The sequence below is a fragment of the Apiospora phragmitis genome (assembly GCF_038363925.1).
Source record: "Apiospora phragmitis strain CBS 135458 chromosome Unknown utg000006l:1.0-5683423.0:1.0-5690449.0, whole genome shotgun sequence".
In the NCBI taxonomy this organism is placed as follows: Eukaryota; Fungi; Ascomycota; class Sordariomycetes; order Amphisphaeriales; family Apiosporaceae; genus Apiospora; species Apiospora phragmitis.
This window is the reverse complement of record NW_027117404.1, coordinates 820,261-842,312: the sequence shown is the minus strand read 5'-3', so window position 1 is coordinate 842,312 and position 22,052 is coordinate 820,261. Positions and strand designations below refer to the sequence as shown.

Here is a 22,052-nt window from a genome sequence, read left to right as displayed (position 1 = left end):
ATATAAGTTTTATTATATTTTTTAATTTCTTTTAATATTTTATTTTTACGAAAACGTTTTATTTTCATTAATTATGCTTATGCAAGCCCCATACGTACCCTCGGGTGAGGTCAAGAAATTAGTGGGCTCTGTTCCACACTCAGGTGACATGGCGGGGGAGGGGGGATGGTGGGGCAACCCTCAGGTTGTCTGATTCTCCCTGATTTGCCCGTAGATAAAGACTCCTAGTGATCTGACCCAGGAATAGATGAAACCTCTCCCAACTAAAGTGCGAAAGTCATGGATCAATCCATGACACCGATGGGCGATAGCGAGTATGCTAAGCGGTGTCATCCTGTCATCGCAAAATTGAGTAGGGACGAACCGGTAGATGGTCTGGGGTGGCCGGCCGGCGCAACGCCTCGAAGTCGTGAGTCGGTCCCCCCCTTTAATATCGAGAGCGCATCTATATCCCGGAAATCGCGGCCTTGACTTTGACCGGCATGGCCCATCGGCCGCACCGCCGGGACCGACGACATAGCTATATATAAGACCGACCACGCGCTGGACGACGAACTCTATATCTTCCCATCCTCAGCCTCAGCCAAGGTCAGCAAGCCACTCATTCGTTTCACAAAGCTGCTGCGACGAGCTACTCAGATCGCCAGACCAGTCGAACATCGCTCCCTTTCGTTATAAACCCCTTAAGATACCCGCAAGCAACACCATTCCCATCCTCATCTTCATCATCATCAACACCGCCACGATGAAGAAGACGACCCTCAACCTGCTGCTCGCCCTCCCGACCCTGTCGGCCGCGCACTACCTCTTCCCGCACTTCATCATCAACGACACTGTCACCAAGGAGTACGAGTACGTGCGCGAGCACGACAACGGCTTCCAGCCGTCGTGGTCCGACGGCGCCATCCTCACGAGCAACGACCTGCGCTGCAATAAGGGCTCCGAGAACCACGCCTCGGCGCCTCAGACGGCCAAGGTCGTGGCCGGCCGGGACATCGTCGGCTTCCAGACGAACCTCGCGACCAAGATCTACCACCCGGGCCCCGTCACCGTAAGCCCTCCCCCGATCTCTCTCTCTCTGCCCCATGACTGACTCTCATGGCTTTCCCCTCCTTAGATCCTCATGTCCCAGGCCCCCGGCGACGTCCGCGACTACGACGGCTCCGGCGACTGGTTCAAGGTGTACCAGCTCGGCACCAAGGACCCCTGGGACGGCACGGACCAGGGCTGGCTCACGCGCGACCGGAGCCAGTTCACCTTCCGGCTACCCGCCGAGATCGCCAAGGGCCAGTACCTGATGCGCATCGAGCAGATGGCCGTGCACCAGCCCTACAAGGCCAAGGAGTTCTTCATGCAGGTATGTAATGTCAAAACCAACCAACCAACCAAATCTCTTGAGTACTCCACCCATGCAGGAACCTACCTGACTGACTGACCCCTTCCGTTCTCGTGCCTTTCAGTGCGCCCACGTCGAAGTAGACAGTCAATATAATGGAGCTCCTCCGAGCGCTACCATCAAGCTTCCTGGTGGCTACACGAAGAACGACCCGGCGATCCAGCTGGATAGCTAGGCCCACCCAACCTTTGCCCCCATGCCCAAGCCCGACAAGATGTGGCCCAATGAAGACAACTTCAATAAGATCCTATAAGTCAGGCGAAAGACCTGAACAGCTGGAAGACGTTGTAGGATAGACAAGGTTACATAAGGGATAAGGGGGCTTAGTGTACATACATACATTGTGTACTAATCAACTTATCACATCATGATGGTTTACATCATCAAGCAAGTTTGTTGTGTGGTGCGTAATCTTGGTGGTATTGTCACCTCCAATCTAGGTATCTACTTCAACGCCTAAAACCAGAACCCTTTTTTCCATACATTAAGCATGAAAGCCACCATTTAAATCTGGTTGGCGGTGTTGAAGTCCTTGAGAGCCTCGGTGACACGCTTGGACATGGTCTTCTCACCCTCACGGACCCAGACACGGGGGTCGAAGTACTTCTTGTTGGGCTTGTCAGCACCCTCGGGGTTGCCGACCATGGTCATCACGTAGTCCTTCTTGTTGAGCACGTAGTCGCGGATACCAGCGAGGTAAGCGTACTGCATGTCAGTGTCCATGTTGACCTTGACGACACCGTGGCTGATGGCGGTGAGGTAGTCGGACTTCTCGGAACCGGAGCCTCCATGAAATACGAAGAAGACGGGCTTGTCAGAGTCGGCCTTGGCGGCAAGCTTCTCCTTGACGTAAGCCTGGTGCTTGCCCAGGAGCTCGGGTTGCAGCTTGACGTTGCCAGGCTTGTAGACACCGTGGACGTTGCCGAAACCAGCGGCAATCGAGAAGTAGGGGAGACAGGCTCGAGGGTCTTGTAGATGTTCCAGATGTCCTCGGGCTGGGTGTAGAGGGAGTTGTTGTCGACATCCTCGTTGTTGACACCATCCTCCTCACCACCGGTGATACCGATCTCCATCTCGAGCCACTGCTTCATGGGAGCGGCACGCTTGAGGTACTTGGCGGTGGTCTCGACGTTCCAGTCGACGGGCTCCTCGGACAGATCGATCATGTGGGAAGAGAACAAAGGCTCGCCGGTCTCCTTGAAGAACTTCTCGTCGGCCTCGAGCATGCCGTCCAACCAGGGCAGCAGCTTCTTGGCGCAGTGGTCGGTGTGTAGTACGACCTGTATGCCATATTGGTTAGCTACGTCTCCATCTCAGATCGACCTAATTATACGTACGGGAATGCCGTAGGCGGGAGCAATGGCTCGGATGTAGTGGGCAGCGGCAATGGAGCCCTGGATGGAGGCGTTCTGGTCTTTGTTGTCGACACCCTTACCGGCGAAGTAAGCGGCGCCACCGTTGGAGATCTGCAGAACGATGGGGGACTTGGCATCGCGGGCAGCCTCGAGGGAAGCTACAACGGTCGACGAAGAGGTGCAATTGATCGCCGGGATCGCGTACTTCTGCTCACGGGCATGCTTAAACAGAGCAAGGACGTCATCACCGTAGATGACACCGGTCTTGCGGGAGAGAACAGCTTGGGCACCCATTTTGATGTTGTTGTGATGTTGGTAGTAGTAGTGAAGGTGAGGATGGAGTGGGAAGTAATAGCAAAATAGGAAGAGAAGAAGTCCAGAGAAAAGTGACGGAGGTAGAAGTTGGACTTTATGATTTTAGGTTTTTGGAAAGGAGGGGTTTACGTCGGAGCCAATGGATGAGGCAGATACAGCAGGTACAGCAGAGTTGTCAATGAGACGAGGCCGACCAAACCAAGCAGAGACTCGAATGGAAGCTAAACAGGAAAGGAGGGGCTCATCGTCATATCGATAGGTGCTTTTCCCACCTCAGCTCCTCTGTACCTCACAGCCAACTCTGACCACCCCACCATATTCGGCCCTCCTTGTCGTCAATTGCTTGGTACAGAGTCGCCAGTTTAGACCGATCAATCGAGAGTTCAGGAGCAACCTACATGCGTTGAAGCTTCTAGACGCCCTGCTTCTACGTTGATGACATACACCTGGACCTGATTGACAGGGTATTCGGCACCTTCTCTCTGGGTACTCCAAAGATGTATGTATTAATCATAATGATGTTAATACCATTGGTACAGTAGACCGAAGACCGGTTTATTCTCGCAGGGGGGTATGTAATCGTGCCGGCATCGATGGAGGGGTCCTAGGTGGGAGCCACTCTTGCGCGACTATTTTGATACTGGCAAGTCGCGGTACATGCAGCATTGGCTGGCTGGTAACAGGTCCCGGGAGGTACAGTTGTTTGTGCAGGTTACATCAGAGCTATCTTGAAGTTTCCATTTGTCCCATTTGTCCCTGGCCAGGGCCCAGGACCCCTCCTGCTAAACCTTGCGTGTGCATGGTACAGTAAGAAGAAAAAGTCGAGTCGGGCCTCCCAGCGAATCGTCAAGCCTCGTGAGGTGGCTTACTTGGCAACTATGCTACCTTCGTGATTGGGCTGCTCACAGTGTGTGCGTGTCTGTCCTGCACAAGTCTTGAGAGTTGACCTCAGAGAGAGAGAGAGAGCATTGAACAACGTGCTTCATGTGTTGTTGTGTCCCACCAAACTGGAAGAAGGCCCGGACTTGTCTTGCCCGGATCATTTCTATGTTTGTCGTTGAGTGACAGGATGGCGGGGTACGTAATACGTCAATGCAAAATTGCCAGAAAAGCATACCAGCGAAGCAAGTGCCAACACCTCTGAGAATGCGCGACTTACATGCGTTCAAGGGACTCGAGTCAGCCGATTACGGTGAACCGGTGAGGCAATTTCTTCTCTCAATGGTTACACGGGAAGATTAAGACCCCCCGAAGATGCCCTCATGCCCGAGAGAAATTTTACAAAATACCGAATTGCAGGCCAGTCGGTATTATTCTGGCCAGGTAAAAGGACCTATTCTCACAGCTCTCGTACGGTTCTGGGTTGTTTTTGGGCGGCTTGGAGGGGTAAAAGAGGAAATCCCATCTGCGAGACGTGGGGTCCGTCAGTCGTCATAGCGGCCCTTCTTTTTCGAAACACTGCTAGACTGGAGGACGCAGAGCTACAGAGCTACATACTACGGAGTATGTACAGTACAGATCCCCTGCCAACCATCCCCGTGGACCCGCCGAGATTTCTCACTGCTGTTGTTCGGCAATGCCCTGAGCCTACGCAGCCTGTCCAACGCACCACCATGACATGATCAACTGGCTATTACAAGTACTTGAGCCCATCGTCGATCCAGATCCAGCCTCCCAGTGTCCATCTTCAGCTAACAGCCTTATCAGCCACACACTGCATGTACTGTGCAGATAGCCAGCTGCACTCTTTCGTAATACAGTGGGCTGGTCCCAGCCTAGTTGGTTGCAATTGCTCCAGTCCGACCTGGCGATAGCGTCACTGATGGGTCAGTTATAGCTGCTATAGCAACCTCTAAGCAACCCAATTGCTGCGATTTGCCTTCCCAACTCACACTTTTCGTAAAAGAAAGTGTGCTTTTCTGCGTACCCGATGATAATAGCCGTCAAACCCGCATGCTAGACGTAATGTCTCCAACTAGAACCTCATCAGCATAGACGGTGTCCCGACATAACCTCGGACAATACTCCGGCTGGTGGGGTAAAATCGCGATGTGTCCCGAAAGCAATCAACTACGGCTATTTTGGTTTTCGTGGGGTTTCTCGGCAGCCGAGAGAGAATCGTCACGATCGGATATGCTAAGGCAACGTGGCGTTTTTATGGCAATATGGCACGGCAACCGAGAGAGTCGTCACGATCTGGTATGGTAAGGCAATGTTGTGTTCGTGTAGGCAATATGGACAATTGGCTTCTGTCTACGGCCTCCGGTTTCCCCAGAGCCGGGTTTGTATGTACGTGATGAAGCTCTCATCTAAAACGCCAGCCGCTCAGATGGTAAATGATGATGCACAGTATCCTAACAACGCTTTCGAAAGTATGTTTCCCTAACCCCCTGACAGGAAATGCTGATCTCTCGCGAACGCCAAATGTGTGCCATGGTGATGTGTACCTCCTTCCCCCCAAAGTATGTAGTACTTTACAAGTAGCCGCTGAGTAAGACCTTGATCGGCACTATGCGCCCTCCTCGCAATTGAAAAGGGGCCTCTTCAAGACGCCGATTCAAAAAGTCCACAGCTACTGCCGCTCGGCTGCCGCCTCCTAGTGCTGCCTTCATCATCCTCTCGTGAGCCTTTAGCTTCCCGTAAGCCGGCTTCAATGTCGGTAGCGAAGAGGGCACCCGGCATATAGGGAGGGTAGCACATGATATCCTCGTCCCAGAAGCGGCGCGCCAGCCATTTGGTCCAATGCCACGCATCTGAGAAACCCTGTCGGATATTCCACCATCCGTCTCCTAGCCTTATTCCCCACCCGTTGCGGGAAGGGTAACATGTTAACGTCGTTGACCTTCCCGTCTAGATGGTTCCGAAGACGGTTCATGATTTGGTGCACTCCAGAGTCATCCTAGGACTCCGTAGTTACCGGGCTCTCGCGCTCGAGCTCGTAGAATAAGAGGTAGACTTCTCTCTGCATCCCTAGCACATCGCTCGTCTTGGCTTCCTTGATCTTCTCGTCGCTGATGCGCCACCAGCGCTCGGCTTGTTTGCGACATTTCGGTAGCACGGATTTCGCCACACTACTCTGCTGGGTTGCAGTCGGCGCCACGGGCATCCCGCCCGCCGACGGCGCACCAGCAGCCGACTCATTTGTCGCGCGCTTTCCAGCGGGGCTCCCGGTGCGGCTGTTGCGCGCCGACTGCGAGATCTTGGAGAGCGTCGACTTGGCCGATGCGGCGACCGACTTAATGCTGATAGCATCGGAGTCTCGTCGATGTCTTCCCGACGTAGAGTTGTGGTGCGCACTCTTGCGATTGCTAGAGGTAAGCGATGAGCGCGGGGCCGACTCTGCCGCTTCGCGAGGTAACGTTTCAACAGATGGATTTGAAGAGCTTGCCCTTGATGTGGGGGACAGCAAATCAGGGCTTGATGTGGTAGGACTTCCCGTCTCGGATTTCTGAAGAGCACGGATCTGCGGTGTTGCTACCTGCGGCGTTGTGATCGGACTCGGCTGGGCCGATTTGGTGAAAGCGTGCGAGGGTTGGAAAGCATGAGGTGTTGAAAAGGGCAAGGCGACATTCTGTCTCCGGAATGACTCGTAGTGGCCACTGTGATGACTGCCTTTGTGGGAGACTATACCAAGGAGTTTGTATTTCCTCTGGTTGAGGATTCCGCCCATGCTCAGCTGTTCGGGAAAGGCGACCTTGGCAGAGTTCTTGGTAGACATGCTCGCATCATAGATTGACCGCGATAGATGAATGGCCATGATCTTGGGGAAGCTGGTGAGGCGAGTATGTCTCGCAATCTTGCGTTTCGGGGCGTACCGCGTGTCTGGTAGTACAACGTCTGCCGGTGGTGTTTCGGGGTCTGTGTCGATCGCGTGCTGTAACCTCTCGAGCGCAGCCCGCGTCTCTGTCTTGAAGCTCTCCGAGGTGGACTTGGCCAACTCTGCTTCCAACACCTCCTTGGCATGGACCAGGCGGCACTTTTCACACTTGAAATCCTCCACGTATTCCGTTTTGAACATTCCATCCAGGCACGCGTTAAGCGTCGTGGAGCTTGTTTGTGGTACACTGAGGGTCAGCGAGCAAAAGGTGCTTGCCGTTGGTCTCGGTTTGAAACGACATGTCTGGCATTCAATCTGACTCTCGAACTTTCCCTCCAGGGGGAATCCCTCTTCATCATCGTCCACGGCAGTGTCCTCGGCTGCAGTCCCAGTGCGTGTCTGGGGATTCGTGGATTCTGACGGTTGTTCTGAGTGTTCGCTATGCTCCTCGCCGTCGCCGTTGACTGCAAGCCCCGCCAGCCGCTCTTCTACAGCCGAGCCATCTACAGGCGCCGAGCTGTTGGTGACCAAGCGCTCGAGTCCCCCGGTCTCCCGCGCATTGCGCCTTGCTACCCTTCCGGCGTGGTATTCGTCGCATAGCCTCTCGGCTACGACCTGCAGGAATTCTTGGGCATCTTGCTGCTGCCTACTAATGCGTTGCTTGAATGCGACCTCTAATACCTTGACGAAGCCCGTAGCGGAGATGGTCTTTTTGTAGATCGGTCGTTCATTCAGCGCATCGAGGATCTCCTTCAGCCCCTTGGTCACTATGCCGGTTTGTAATCCCTCCGTCTTCCAATCGGGTGTCGGCGTCTGCGTAGGGTCTTTTACGATCTGTCGGTACACCCAGGGCTCGTCGATATTCCGCCTGTGCGTTTCGCGAATGAGGTAGACACGGAGGTCGGTTAGGCCAGCCAGGGCCTGGAGCACTGAGTTGATGAAGCAGTCGTTCGCCGGATTGGTCAAGCCAACAACGCCTTTCTTCTTTGTGATATTGGGCTCGTTGTCGATCAGGTAGGTGGGAGCAAAGACGTAGACCAGAGTGATGGCGGCCAGAGAGGCACCCGCCGCATAGGTGGCTACCGTAAGTGGCTTTTCCGGCATCATGCCGTTGCTGTGAGCTGTGAGAGCAAGCTCGCCTAGCTTGCTGCAGTTATCGCCGTAGTCGGTGCTGGACGCAATGGTAGGGGGATTCGGGTCACGAAGAGTTAAAGCACACCAGAAACCGTCAATTCACGATTTTCGAGCTCATTGCAACAGCCCTTTCCCCGGTTGAAATTTTCCCACGGGTCCCAGCCAGGAATGTGGTGAGATGACAGTGGAGGAAACGGACCTCGGCGTTATGATGTTCGGTGGACAAACAGGGGTGGCTGTTTACAAACGGAAATCCAGCAAGCACTGTTGGTTGATAGTAGAGACAGAGTATTAGCGCTTCTCACCACAATGCAAACGAAGCATGCAATCCAAGGTGGTTTATAGGGCCGAATTGATCGCCGGAAGTCTTGCGGCACAACGGCACGAGTATATACGAACAGAAAAGAGAAAAATCAGCAATTATGGGATGATCCTCCATGCAGGCGAGTCGTGAACCGAGACACCGAGGGCAGAAGAAGATTGCTACGATAGGGCGGCCCCTAGCAAGTCTAGCAAGTCTAGCCGCCTAGCAGAAAGACGAGTGCCTGAAGCGCAATCAACGAGCCAACGCTAGTAAGATTGCCTACCACCTAACATGACTGGCCCTGGTATGCACTGTTTGTCTCCTCAGTTGATTTCTCAGCACTTGCTTGCCCATCACGATCACTGGCAGGTTGACAAACTGCAGGAAGAGTCATTTGTGGTTTTCCTTCTGTCGGGTCGTGTAACTAGTCGCACGTGGGATCTGCTTGCCCCACGAAACCCTTCCTTTTCTCTTTCTTCTCCTTCTTCTTCTTCGGACAGGGGTATCTCGCCTCTCGTCTCTGAACCCGATCCCGTCCAGGAAATCGTGGGATGAACACCTGACATCCACCCACCTGCACCCAGAGATCTCGGTCGCTTTTGGCGAGGTTGCATTGCATTCGTGTCATAACATCACTTGAAGAGCTATATACGGATAAATTTCCATTATCCGACCTTGTCGGTGTTCTTCATCCTTCTTGTGCTATCACCGGTCATAATCGCTAATTCTTCCCTACATAGCCATGCTGATGCATCGGGAGGACAGCCCGACGGCAACGCCCTTGGCCTTTTGGCTAGCTCCGGCTGTTGTAGTACCTGAACCCTCACTTGGCGTATATCTTCGATCTCTTCTCTTGCATACATACTCGGTACGCCTTCTTGATTCAAACAAGTAGAGGCCGTACGACCAGCGAGTGCGTGTGGAGAAAATGAAAGTGCAACTCTCATCTGGACGTCCCCGCAAATTCCAACCCATCTCACCCCCAGCAGCTCCGGGCTCATCAGCGGGGGTTTGGTGGAGTGGCGCATGGCCGTTGCGCACATACAGCCGGCTGTGTGGTAACGGGTTCTCCCGCTCGACAGGTTCTTTTTTCCCTTTACCCCTGAGATTACCATTTTGGAACCTTAACTCTACATCGCAAACAGAACTTCAAGTGCGAATATCGAAACACTAAAACTTCTACATTATGTTATAAGGAATCAGCGATCAGTAACGAGTCTGCCTATTTTTGACCTATCCTTTGCAAGATTCAGGGACCAAGTAGGTAGGCAATTTACGATATAACAGTAGTAACCCATATGACAAGGAAATCGAATGCGTTCCCAACCACCCTAGGGCAGCCACGATTGCAGACATGTAGTGCTCTCACCGCTCCCTCGTCTATCCCTTTGAACAAGGAGGTGAGCTTCTTCCAGGATGGTCTGGCCAAAGGCTACCAGTTGCTGCTTTTGAGAACAAACCATGGATATGCATTTCCGGTATCCTCGGTTTCGCGGAGTTTCAGTTAACATCCAGCACGGAGACGGCTCCTTTCATGCCCTCAAGGCCTACACATCGGGCTGTTTTTTAATGCATCTCGTCCTGCTCTATTTTAGTTTAGAATTGGAAACCAACGTATGGCATAGCCTTATCGAACATCGTCATGTTAGAGGCTATCCTGATGTCTCCAATGACCACTGCATCGACGAAAATTCCCACAAAGTATATGTTCTGTAGTTAAAGTCGGCTCTACGGAGTCTTTTTTGTGTTTTATTCTGCCACCCTTGTGTTCATCTAGCATTGACAAGCTGATATGCAATTTTGTCGCCCAACTTGAGAAAAGCAGCCGCTGTCCATGTTGCAACGAGTGATATGCATGAAAGATAAGTGCGCTACAAAACCAACTAGGACATGACAAGGGGCATCTGTCAGCCCATCTGATCAACTATTTTGAAGGCTGATGCCGCTCTATATAAAGGGCCTAATGTGAACTTGCGATAGGTAACGCCTCTGCAACATGGCGATCCAAGACGGACTCTTGGACTCGGTAATAGACGGAAGACGAGCGGTAGCCAGCAAAGTTCGTGGAAGACCACCCATTATCGTACACACATAGCTTGGCACAGGAATATCCTGTTTCTGAATACCTGCAAGTCTTTCGGTTTTTGCTCGGCTACTAGGGCATCGAATCGAAGATGAAAACAAAATACAAGCGGCATTGATACACACCTATACATGTAGCCATCAACCAGCCGTAGGAAGCAACGTGTCCACTCCTTGATATATGCAACAAGGCTACATACACTGGGGTTCACCGTAAGGGGCTCTCCTTGAGGATTGCAGTACGAGGTTATATCTATTCCAACCACAGCCTCAAGCCGTACTGCCCATACTCTAGTCCTTCAAGCATGCCAGGTGGTGTTTAACTTTTCATGGATAATAACACAGGTGGCACATTCGCCTCTGCTTCTCATATCAATACATGGAACAGCAAAGACCGCCACCGGGCGTTACGGTCCAACTAGGGAGGCCATCGTAGAATCCTATGCTAACATCAAGTAATGAAAATCATGAATATTACCTCGGGTCTCGCACACGTACAGTCCAAGGGGTAATGGCTATCTTCTGGTAAAATAGGCAGCGATTAGTTTGTTCATCGCCCCTCTGTTGACAGCTCACGAGACCAAAAAGCAGCAGAAAAAGGGCCCAGCTCCCAGAACGTACCTTTTATATTGCCCTGGGTATTCTTTTAGTAACCTGAATGTAGGTGAAATTAGCACCTCTCATCGGTGTTAGATTTCCTCCCTCCTAGAACAACAATAAACACTCCGGAGTATCGTGTGGCCAACCGGCCTCTCAAGAATTTTGAGGCACATCCAGCATCTCATATCATCTTTTTCGAATCCAGAGTATTGAGACATTGTTTCCTGGCGGTTGTGGCATACCAATTCGAAGCAAACTGTCACTGTATGAGGCATTCACTCCCTACAACTCCTAGGTGGCACTCAGTGAATCTACCCTGTTCTGCAGAACAAAGGATCCGCATTTTAACTCTCCATTAGTGATTTTGAAGGTGTGAAATCTTGATGCTGAGCAGGTATTGAAATAATAGTTCATCATCCTTCTCGAGAGTACGCATCATGTTCACCAGAGCACATGTGCACACGTCCTGATATATTACCCGTTATTCCACCCTATTAGCTGCAGTTCGATGCCAAATCACTCACCGAGAACAAACAAAATATTCTCGCCTATCAACTTGCCCTGGACTACCAGAGCTAGATTCACAATACCCAGTGGCCCTTGTCGTCGAGGCAGAACACAGAGCAGTTCTTCACAGGCCCTTTTGAATACATACAGAATATGAAACATCCATTCATCCAAAACTGTACTGCCTCACACGCAGCACTCCAGCAAAGCATTTGTCCCCCCCAAGAAAAACAAGTGTTACTTTTTGATAAATACAGCAGACAAAACTTGAACTCGCCCCTTTCGGGCCAACAGGCACGCAAACAAGAAGAGGTGGATTTCCGGCCTCCCCAAATGCAACAAGTACTCGAGGTCCGTAAGTCCAGCAGCCTGTCACAGTGATACTATCGCCCTCGCCCTTCTTGAATTATTGCAGTTCAGATAGCACTTTGCTGATGCAGGTGCCTTTGGCGTGAAACACAGGACGAAGAATACTTTCATCCCTTTCGACAGCAATACGATGCGCATCCGCCTTTTCTGTCTGACTTTCTTCCAAATATGTTCGCCATGAAGCACCACTCATCTGATACATAACGAAACACGCATACAAAACAAAGAACTCCCACCGAATTGAGCTCAAAAACTCCCCATCGATGCCATTCGTTCCTTACAAACCGAATCATACCACTTTCCAACTTTCCATAACAAATACCACGCTTATATTCACCCCTTTCAAGATGGGCAATACCATGATCCCAGACTTAACCCAAAAAGAATTTTAGCTGGGGAATACTGCACCGGCTGTGCTGTAATATTATCATACGAAGCTGCTTGAGCTATCCTCTCACAAAATTAGTCGACTCGATGCTTCCAGTCGTCACGCTCTGCATCATCTGCTCAGGTAATGAACTAAATAACATACCCGTTCCACCCTTTCACCCAAATGGCTTGGCTAACACTGCTCCATGCTCGTCTAGTGCTTCTCCGATCCCCTGCAGACCGCTGCTCTGAACTAATCCCACCTCTGCCGACTCCCTCGTTCTTTCCGGCTTGTTTATATCTTCCCCGACTCTGTCTACACTCCTTCTCACGTGATCAGGGAGCCCTCTCACGTGATCGGCGAGGGTCAATACAATGATACAGATGCGCGACGTCGCTACCAACTCACCCCATTCGAAACAAGCGATTCAAATCTCCCTTCCCATAATACAACTTCCGGTGTTTATCCTTCCTTACGAGGTGAAGACTGCACCACAATCTTTCGAACCCAATATCCAAGAAAACAATACACCCGCCCCTTTCGTGATGGGTATTGCAGTGCATCCTTTCCTTGCAGGATCAGTCTGCACTTACCCACTTTAAGAATGCCGTCCTCATTCGCCCCTTCCACACAATTCTGAATGGCTTTACAGAACTGGCTGTCTGCCCCCTGCCTCTTTGATATAGTACTTCGTGTTCCTTGTCGTCTAGCGAAACTAGTATTACACTCGTGCCTTCCATGATAATTGATGCAGTACAGCCGCCCTTTTTTGGGCAAGCATTGCATGTCGACACCAGCCATTCCATGCCACACCGTCTGTCTGTCTGTTTTCACTTCTTTCGATGCAATCCTGGCCGTAGCCACCCCTTTTCGGCATAATAACTGTACTCGCCTTCTTCGGAGAACACCAGTACGCCTTGTTCAAACCTGGGTCGAACAAACAAATAATGAAATTCAGCCCGCTCCTTTCGTAATTCACTGCCTGCATTCAACTCTGGCATGAAATTCCATCTGAACCCGCCTCTGCTAAAGCGATGGTCACGTGCCTCTCCTGTATATGGGCATTGGTACGTTTCAGCACCTGCTCTCAGCTCGCTGTTTCTTCCACTCTTTAATCGACTCGCTGTCTATACACCAACGTCCTACCCTTACATCTCATTTGTGCATACACTTTAAGCCCACCCATTTCGGTACAGTGCTAGCCGTATGTACCCTCCACGATGGTCTTCTTGGTGTCTACACTCGCCTCTCTCGCGGAACAGCAGCTGTACTGATCTTTCGGCTTTTGCGTAGTATCCTCCCATAGTGCCCTCTTCTTTCGTTCTTTTATTTCCCAACCACACTTCAATACCAAGTCAACCCAGCAGAAACGGAAGACTCATGGCGAGCAGGCTGTCCCCAAGCATGGAAACTAAAGAAGAAGCCATCATGCCCAATACTTTATAGGAAAACACACCAATCCGACTCTTTTGATTACAATACTGGCTTTCCATACTCGATCCTTTCGTGCTCGCCTGGCCTTCTCGTGTAACCACTTCGCTCCCGCCTTTCCCAGTGTACCTTGATGCAGCTGGCTGGCTGGTCCCAACCAACCTGACTGATCTAGCTGCGTGTCGTCTACGCCGTGTCTCATATTCTCTTGTTGGAGCTCCGGTCCAGTGCTGGGAAATGCCACACACACCGAGGAGCACTCGCACGCACTCGTCCCCTTTGCCGACCTAAAGACAAAAGCTTGATAACAGCCAACATGACCATCGTTCTCTGGTTGAGCCGGCTCAGAGGCCCGCACTACCCATCCTCCATCTCTCGTAGTCCTCTCGCCAAGCATACACCACACTCTACACGCTAATTACGCATCATTGCATTTTCCATTCTGCCTGCCCTCCAATGGTACCAGGTGTTTTAGTATTCCACCCTTCTGGCTGTGTCAACCTGTCTTGATACAAATACACCACATACATACGAGAATCGTACACCAAATATCAGGACTTTCAAACAATTGCAGTTTGAACCTCATGCCCAGCAGGGTATTTCTGAAGACCATCTCTTTCGCCTTGTTCATGAACCGTCCATCCTCACCACTTTCGTGAAATAGACGCGATCCACAAACGCCCTGTGCATAATACAACGCTCCGCGCATCCGACCTCTGCGACGTAAGACTTGGTCACCATATCCGCACCTTCGTGGAGTCACTACGTACACGCTCTCGCCCTTTTCTCACCCTACTCTTCGGCGCATGCACCTTATCCGCCGTCCACACTCGCCTCTTTCGTACAAAACGCCTCTGCCCCTACTCTCCTCCGCGTCCTCATTCGCCTGTGGGCCCGTAGGATGTCAAGGCTGTTCTCGAGTCCGATCAATAACGTACGCCCACATGTGGACGGGACAGGCATAAAACTCCTCCTTGCTGCTACTTCGAGCCGGATTTGAGTCACGCCCGAGGTTAATAGAATGTGGTCAGTGGCGCTCCATAGGATTTCAGTATGATACTAGTGCGGTAAACGGCGCCAAACACATCCATACCCATGCTCTGCCCACATCGTGAAGCTGCCTCTCTCGTATACTCGACTGTGCCTGCTGGTATCATCCAGCACGTCTAACACCCACTTTCTGCCCACATCGTGAAGCCGCCCCTTTAGTAGACTTAAATATTATTATTAAATCTTTTATTAAAATAATAATAATAATATAACTATATACTTAAAAGAGGGGTAAGAGATAACCGATAGCTATTATAAATAATAGCGAAAAAAGGACCGGTTAATAAGCTTTAAATCCTCGTTATTATTATTAATTAAAGCGACCGGCTTAACGAGCTATTCCTCTTATATTAAAAGAGTAAATACGCTAATTTTAATAACCCGGTAAATCGAAGTAAAAAATCTCTCTAGCTTATTAAAAATAATTAAACACGTTAGTTAAGAATTTATTTATTATAGTGCGTTTAGACTAACCACTACGCCTATAAAGTAAAAGCTTCGGAAATGACTAGACGGTCATTTCTATTTAATTCTACGCCTTAAGTGCTACCCCGCGGGGGACTAACCCGCCGATCGTAATATTATTACATAATTAAATATATTATTAAATTACGTCTTTACTTTAAATATACCCGTGTTATATATTTATAAACTTAAAGAGTAAAAGAATATATTAATTAAAGGTATTAAAATTAAGCCTTTAACTTAACGAATTATTTTTTAATAAAAAACTATTAATTAATTAATATTTACTAGTAGACTTTAAAAAAATTAACGTAGTTTTAAAGGGTTTTAAAGACTACTTTATTTAATTTAAAAGTGATAGTTAAATCCGGTAACGATTATACGGCTTTAAAAGATCTTATGATAATAGTTACGATTATTTTAATAGATTCGAATTTATTTTATTAAAATAATCTCTTTTAATACTAACGCTATTAATTACCTCGATTTAATAAAATATTAAATCGGTATTAATATTACGTAGGTAAAGTTTAACGCGTATTATTAAAATCTAGTTAATACGCTTATATATTACGCCGCTTATATTTTTTTTTAACTTAACGATAAGTATTAATCGAAAGAATATAACGCGAGAGTTAATAATAGATTTATAATATAAAGAAGATTATACGAGATATATAAATTAATTAATATAAGAGCTTAAGTATAAAAAACTTTATATTATAGCTAGCTTTAAATAAATAATGCGCATAAATTATTAATAGCTTTTATTAGAACAGCTAGAACTGAAGCTATCTATATTATTTTAAAAGGGGTATTACGTACCTACGCGTACGAACCCCTTTCCTATTTTATTAAGAGGGGTATATAATACCCCTCGTAGCTCGTATTAAAAATAGATATAAATAATAAAATAAGAATAATTAAACCTCGATTAAAATCGGAATTATTATATGTACGAAAGTTTATTTAATATTAATTAATAGTTATTTATAGCGATTATAAATTAATAAAAGTAAAAAAACGGTTTTACGCCTTTACCGATATAAGGGCGACCGTATTAAGAAGCCTCGAGAATTTCCGCCCGTTAAAGATTCGGAAGAAAAGCCGAATTGAATTAACCGTATAAGGAGGAACCCCTTTTCCCGAATATATATTATAAAAAGGGGACCAGGTTCCGAATTATATACGAAACTAGCTAAGCTATATATAATTATATATTTAAATAACCTTATTATATAATTTATAAAATAATAACTTTTATTAAAATAAAATTAATTATAGTTAATAAATCGGGATTAAGCCCGAACGTACCGAATTTAAATAAACCGACGATTTTAAACCCCGAACCGTTTATATATAAAAAAGTATTTTAAGATACCGGAATTTTTTTAATAGTTTAAAAAAAAAACGTTAACCTCGCTTTTTAAAAACTCGAACTTTTAAACGTATTTTTTAAAGAAATAATACCCGAACTATTTATAATATACCTCGTACGATACTTTTTAAAATACTATATATTAAAAATAAAGAAGATTTCCCTTAAAAAATCGTTTATTATAAAATTTAACGAATAAACCGAATACTAGTTTAGTTAAATTAATTATATATTTTAAAAAAAGCTTTTTAATTATTTTAAAAAATATAGAGTTAATATATTAACGGATAGATCTTTTAAAACTAAGCTTATAAGTTTAGTATTACCGGCCGATCTTATATATTAATAAAACCGACTAGTAGAACCGATTTCGGAAACCCGAAAGGAGGATATTTTATACTTTTCCCGAGAATAGATAGTCGAAGAACCGCCGCTTAAACGAGAGATACCCGGTCTCCGTACGGAGTAATCGTCCGCGATATTATAAGGTACTTTAAAACCGACGTTTAATCCTAAAGTTTTAAATACTTTAGGCCCGACGTCTAACCCTAGATTCTTAAGTACCTAAGCGTTGTAAGACGTTATCTTTTTTCTTTTTCCGATTCCGATACCGCCGGATTAAACGGCACGATTATCTAGTTTAGCGTACGTTACGAAATACGATATCCTTTTAAGCCGAGCTATTTATAACGGTAAAATTAATTAAAATAAGGTTATTATTTTTTCGAAGGTATAAAGAAAGGAAAAGAACTATACCGGTAAACTATATAATATCTTTTATAATAGAGTACGGATATTTATCGAAATATATTAACGGTTAAATATATTAAAAGATTAATATTATATAGTTTTTTTAAATATTTTTTCCGGCCGTACGGAGGTATTTTATTTTAATTATATCGGACTTAAAAAGAAATAAAACGAGATATATTATTTAATAAATTCGTATTTTAATATAATAATAAATTACGTATAATATTTTATAAATTAAATAATAATTTTTTTTATACGAGTAAAAAGTAAAAACGTCGAAAAATAACTTATCGAGGCTTTAGAAATCCTATTAAATAAGCTCTAGCTTATATAACGAGCTTTCGAAAAAGATTTAAAAAAGAGATCGCTCTTTATACTTTTATTGTAAAAGTTTATTAAAAAGTTCCGAAACTTTTATTAACCTTTATTTATTAAAAGTTAATATATAAAGCGTTATTTTTAAACTTTCGCGTATCGTTAAATATAATAACAGATTAAATATTATTAAAACGATATTTAATAGAGGAATTATATTAAAACCTAGTTATAAATACATATTTAATTAATAAATAGTTTATAAATAACTGTATAAAAAAAAAACCGATTAACTTATAGTAATAAATTATTATATAATAACTAACTATTAGGATAAAAAAGGATCTAGCGACCCGCCGGTACTTTTTAATTAAGATTATTATATAAGAATCGGAAGTTTAAATAAAGAACCTACCGAATTTATTATAAATAAAGCTATTAATTAATAAACCACCTAGCCGAAAAGTAGTTCCGAATAAGGAACTAATATTTTTAAACGTGCAATAATATTGGATAAGGCCTTCTTTTTTAAAATAAGTACGAAATGTTTATCCGGGATTAGGAAAAGAATAAGGAAGAGTTAAAAAATAACGAAAAAAAGTACGAGTACCTTAATTTAAAAAATATATAATAAAGTATTATTTATTTAATAAACGCCGCGTTTTATTATTAGTTTATTAATAAAGATATTTATTTAAAAATTATTATATAAGCCGACTAATTTAACCTTAATAATTTATATAATTAAACTTATTAAAAAAAGCTTTAAAATATTAGCGCCGCTTTATTTTTAATAATTAAAAAGTTTTAAATAAAAGCTTATATATAAAAAAACTTAAACGTATAAATTAATTAAACTTCGAAAAGTATCGAAATTAAGTTTAAAAGTTTAAAGCCTATTTTATTAATTAAAATAATTAATATATAAAATTTATTAAAAATAATAAAATATTATATTTTAAATATTATAACTTTTTTTTTATTTTTATTATATAACGCCGATTAGTTTAAAACGTATTATAATAATATTTTTAATTTTATTATATAAAAAAATAACGAAATATTCTTTATAATTAAGAAATAAGAACATTTATTCTTTAATATCTGCCGTATAAAAACGACGTTATATTTTATTAAAAAATAGCTTTAATACCTCTACCGATATTTTAAATACCTTTGTATAAAAAAGCTCCATATTTTTTAAAAAAACGCCGGCTACGATAACGTCGATCTTACTATTTTTAATAAAATTTAAAAGTTTTACTCCTAATATTAAACGTACGATCTAGTATTATAAAAATTTAAATTCTCGTTATAAAACGAATAAGATTTTAATTACGAAATTATTATAAACGTTATTTATATTAATAAATAAGACGTATTTTACGTAATCGATTCGAATATATCCTTTTAAATAGTTATATTCTTATATTCGCTTAGCGTATAAAATATTTAAAATACCCTTTATAAATACTAAATATATATATATTAAAGACTTTTTAATTATATCTCGTATAATCCGGGCATACATTTTTAAAGAGAATTTCGAAACTATATATAAATAATAAAAATTACTTATAAATAAATACTTATCGAAACTTATTAAATAATAAATAAGGTTAAATAAACGTATATTCTATTACGTAGGGCCTATAATATTTTATAAAAAAATCTCGGTTATTATATAAATACCGAAATAATATTTTAAATAATAATTAAAGCTTTAAACGATACGGCTGGCTTTAATAACTTAGTTCTTACCTTGCTCGTATTTAAAATATACCTTTATATCGACGGGAACTTATTACTATTACCGGAGATCTAAGCATAAAGAGAAGCCGTATAAAAAGTAATAAAAATACTTCAGAAAATATATATAAATATCGATATTTACCGAGCTTTAAATACCCGGAATAAACTAGTTATTTATAATATCTTAATACTCCCGCTTTAAAATAAAGTCCTAATTTAGCGGGAAAAAAAAAGATAAACCGGACTATATAAAATAATAATTATTAAAAACTGTACAATCCGGGTAAATACCTTAAACGGCTTAAAAGCTTTTTAAATAACTTAAATTAAGCCGTATTACCGGGAAGAGGCCGAAGAACCGCGTAACGAGCTAGATATATAACCAAATCCGGAATAGCCGGTAAATACCCTAAATATTGAACCGATAACCGAGGAAATTACGGTAGCTCCCGTATAACGCGGCCGAGGACGACTTAGAAAATACCTATTCTGGAACGTTCGAGCCGTTATATTCCTTACCTAAAAAGAATAAAAAAATTACGAACTAGTAATTAAGTTTTAATAAAATAGGGTTATTACCTCGTCCGGATACCCGTTTTAAAAGTCTAACGTAAAAAAGATTAATAATCTCGTTATACGAAAGGTTTTCGAATTTATTCGATTCGACCCGAATAAGTATACCGGCCGGAGAATTTTTAAAATACGGCTCGTATAAGAAATTAAGGATAAAACTACGAAGCCGTACAAGAAGTTTAAGCTCGTAATATAGGGCTACGGAGATATAAAAAAGGAGGCTATTTTAACCTAGTTATTAATAATTTAACGGATGAGCTAAAGATCTTTTTTAACCTTCGGACCGACCCTGATCCGAAACTTTAACGTATAAAACGAGCTACGCGATATTATATAAACGTATACTTAGTTATATAATAAATTAAACCGACTAATTTACGTACGCTTACTAATAAAATTAAAGATTTAATACCTTAAAAGAACATTATTTTAAATCGTATTACCTTTATACAAATTAATAAAGTTAAGACTTTACTAGTTTAAAACGTATTATAATTATTACGTATAAAATTTAAAAATAACCGTATTAACGTACGACGCCTATTTATTATTTATTACGGAAGGATTAGATACTTTCGGTATTATAATAATATAAATTAACGATACGTTTAGCTTCGTTATAATCCCTTTTTTTAAAAAAGAGGAAAAAAAGCTAATAAAGGAATAATTCTATATAAAATTAAAGAACATCCTGACCGAAAACACGCCGATCGAGTTTAACGGAGGCAAGATTTAATTAAAATCGTACGATATCCTTTTCGAATAAAAAGGACAGGCTAACCAATTAAAGCTTATCGACCCGAAAGCTATCGACAGAGGCTAGTAATACGTCTCCTAGCGTACGAGAGGGGCATATCTCGCATCTATTTTATTAACTAGAGGCAGCGTACAACCTATCTACCGCCGTTTAAATATAAACCCTAAAGAATAAAAATATCGAAAACCTAAACATATAAATTAACTAATAGATTTCGAATTAAATACGCGGCTTAAAATATATCCCGCTTAACCTTTACTATATAAAGATATATATTTTTATCGACGGCTCGTTCGTAAATAACGAAGACTTAACCTCTTAATTTAAATACCTAATCTTATTAAACTAAAAGATTTATCATATAAAAAATAAATTCTAAATCTAAAGTAATATCATTTATTAAAATTTAATTAAATATAAAAGAGTTATTAAAAACGTATTAATTAATAAATTATATAACATAACTTTCGATATAAACAGCGGTATTATATTAAATACCACGCTTAAAAGAATTATACGAACACTAGGATTTTAAAATATTCCGATAACTTTTTATATAGACTCGAAATTATTTTACGATTACCTAGTTAAACTAGGTATAATAAACGAAAAAGGCTTATAATTAATATTATATCCCTCCGGGAATCGTATAAAAAAAAAGATATTAAAGGTTTATTATATTAATAATAAAAATAATCCGGTAGATACCTTTACTAAAGTATCCCTAAATAAGGCCCTTAAATAACTAATCTCAATAAATAGCCTCATCGTACACATAAAAACGTATATCGAAAAGCTAAACTCGCACGGTAAGTAATTAAAAAAAAAGAAATATAAAAAAAAAGAGAGATTTCTTTTATTAATCCTTCTTTACATAATTATTATTAATATATTTTATCTATTAAGTATCGTATAAAAATTAAAAAAAAAACCGTAATACATTATAACTTAAACGGGTAATATAACGAAAATAACCGTATAAAAACGCTACCTATATATATATAAAAATTATTTACTTTATTTATTACTAACTTATCATTATACGACTATTACTTTAATTCTACCACCACCTCTATTCTTATCACTATCGGGATTAAGGTTCACGAATCTTAAACTAAGCCAGCTAACGGTGCTACGGTCACCCTATACAACGGCGACCCCAAAAACTAACAATAATACTATATAATAATAATACGAATAATTTAATAAAAAATTAATATAAAATTCTAAAAACACCGTTTCAGTCCCGAAATGCTTTTATAACACTCTTAATCTTAAATTCAAAGTTAGATTCAATTATAACGGCTTCCGGCGCCGACGATAAAAGAG

At 43.0% G+C, this 22,052-nt stretch overlaps 3 protein-coding genes across 3 annotated transcripts; 1 reads left to right on the top strand and 2 right to left on the bottom strand.

The window, feature by feature from the left end:
- Positions 1-745: 745 nt before the first annotated feature.
- On the top strand, positions 746-1,571 carry PG994_005536 (uncharacterized protein; the record flags this gene model as incomplete). Its single annotated transcript, XM_066856945.1, has 3 exons — positions 746-1,051; positions 1,118-1,357; positions 1,461-1,571. The coding sequence occupies 3 exons, from the start codon at positions 746-748 to the stop codon at positions 1,569-1,571; spliced, it is 657 nt and encodes a 218-aa protein (XP_066716214.1).
- Positions 1,572-1,900: 329 nt separating this feature from the next.
- Positions 1,901-3,045, bottom strand: PG994_005535 (fructose-bisphosphate aldolase- class II; the record flags this gene model as incomplete). The annotated part of the gene is given in 3 exon segments (XM_066856944.1): positions 1,901-2,296; positions 2,308-2,676; positions 2,734-3,045. The coding sequence occupies 3 exon segments, from the start codon at positions 3,043-3,045 to the stop codon at positions 1,901-1,903; spliced, it is 1,077 nt and encodes a 358-aa protein (XP_066716213.1).
- Positions 3,046-5,965: 2,920 nt separating this feature from the next.
- Positions 5,966-7,987, bottom strand: PG994_005534 (uncharacterized protein; the record flags this gene model as incomplete). Its single annotated transcript, XM_066856943.1, has 1 exon — positions 5,966-7,987. The coding sequence occupies one exon, from the start codon at positions 7,985-7,987 to the stop codon at positions 5,966-5,968; it is 2,022 nt and encodes a 673-aa protein (XP_066716212.1).
- Between the last annotated feature and the right edge of the window lie 14,065 nt (positions 7,988-22,052).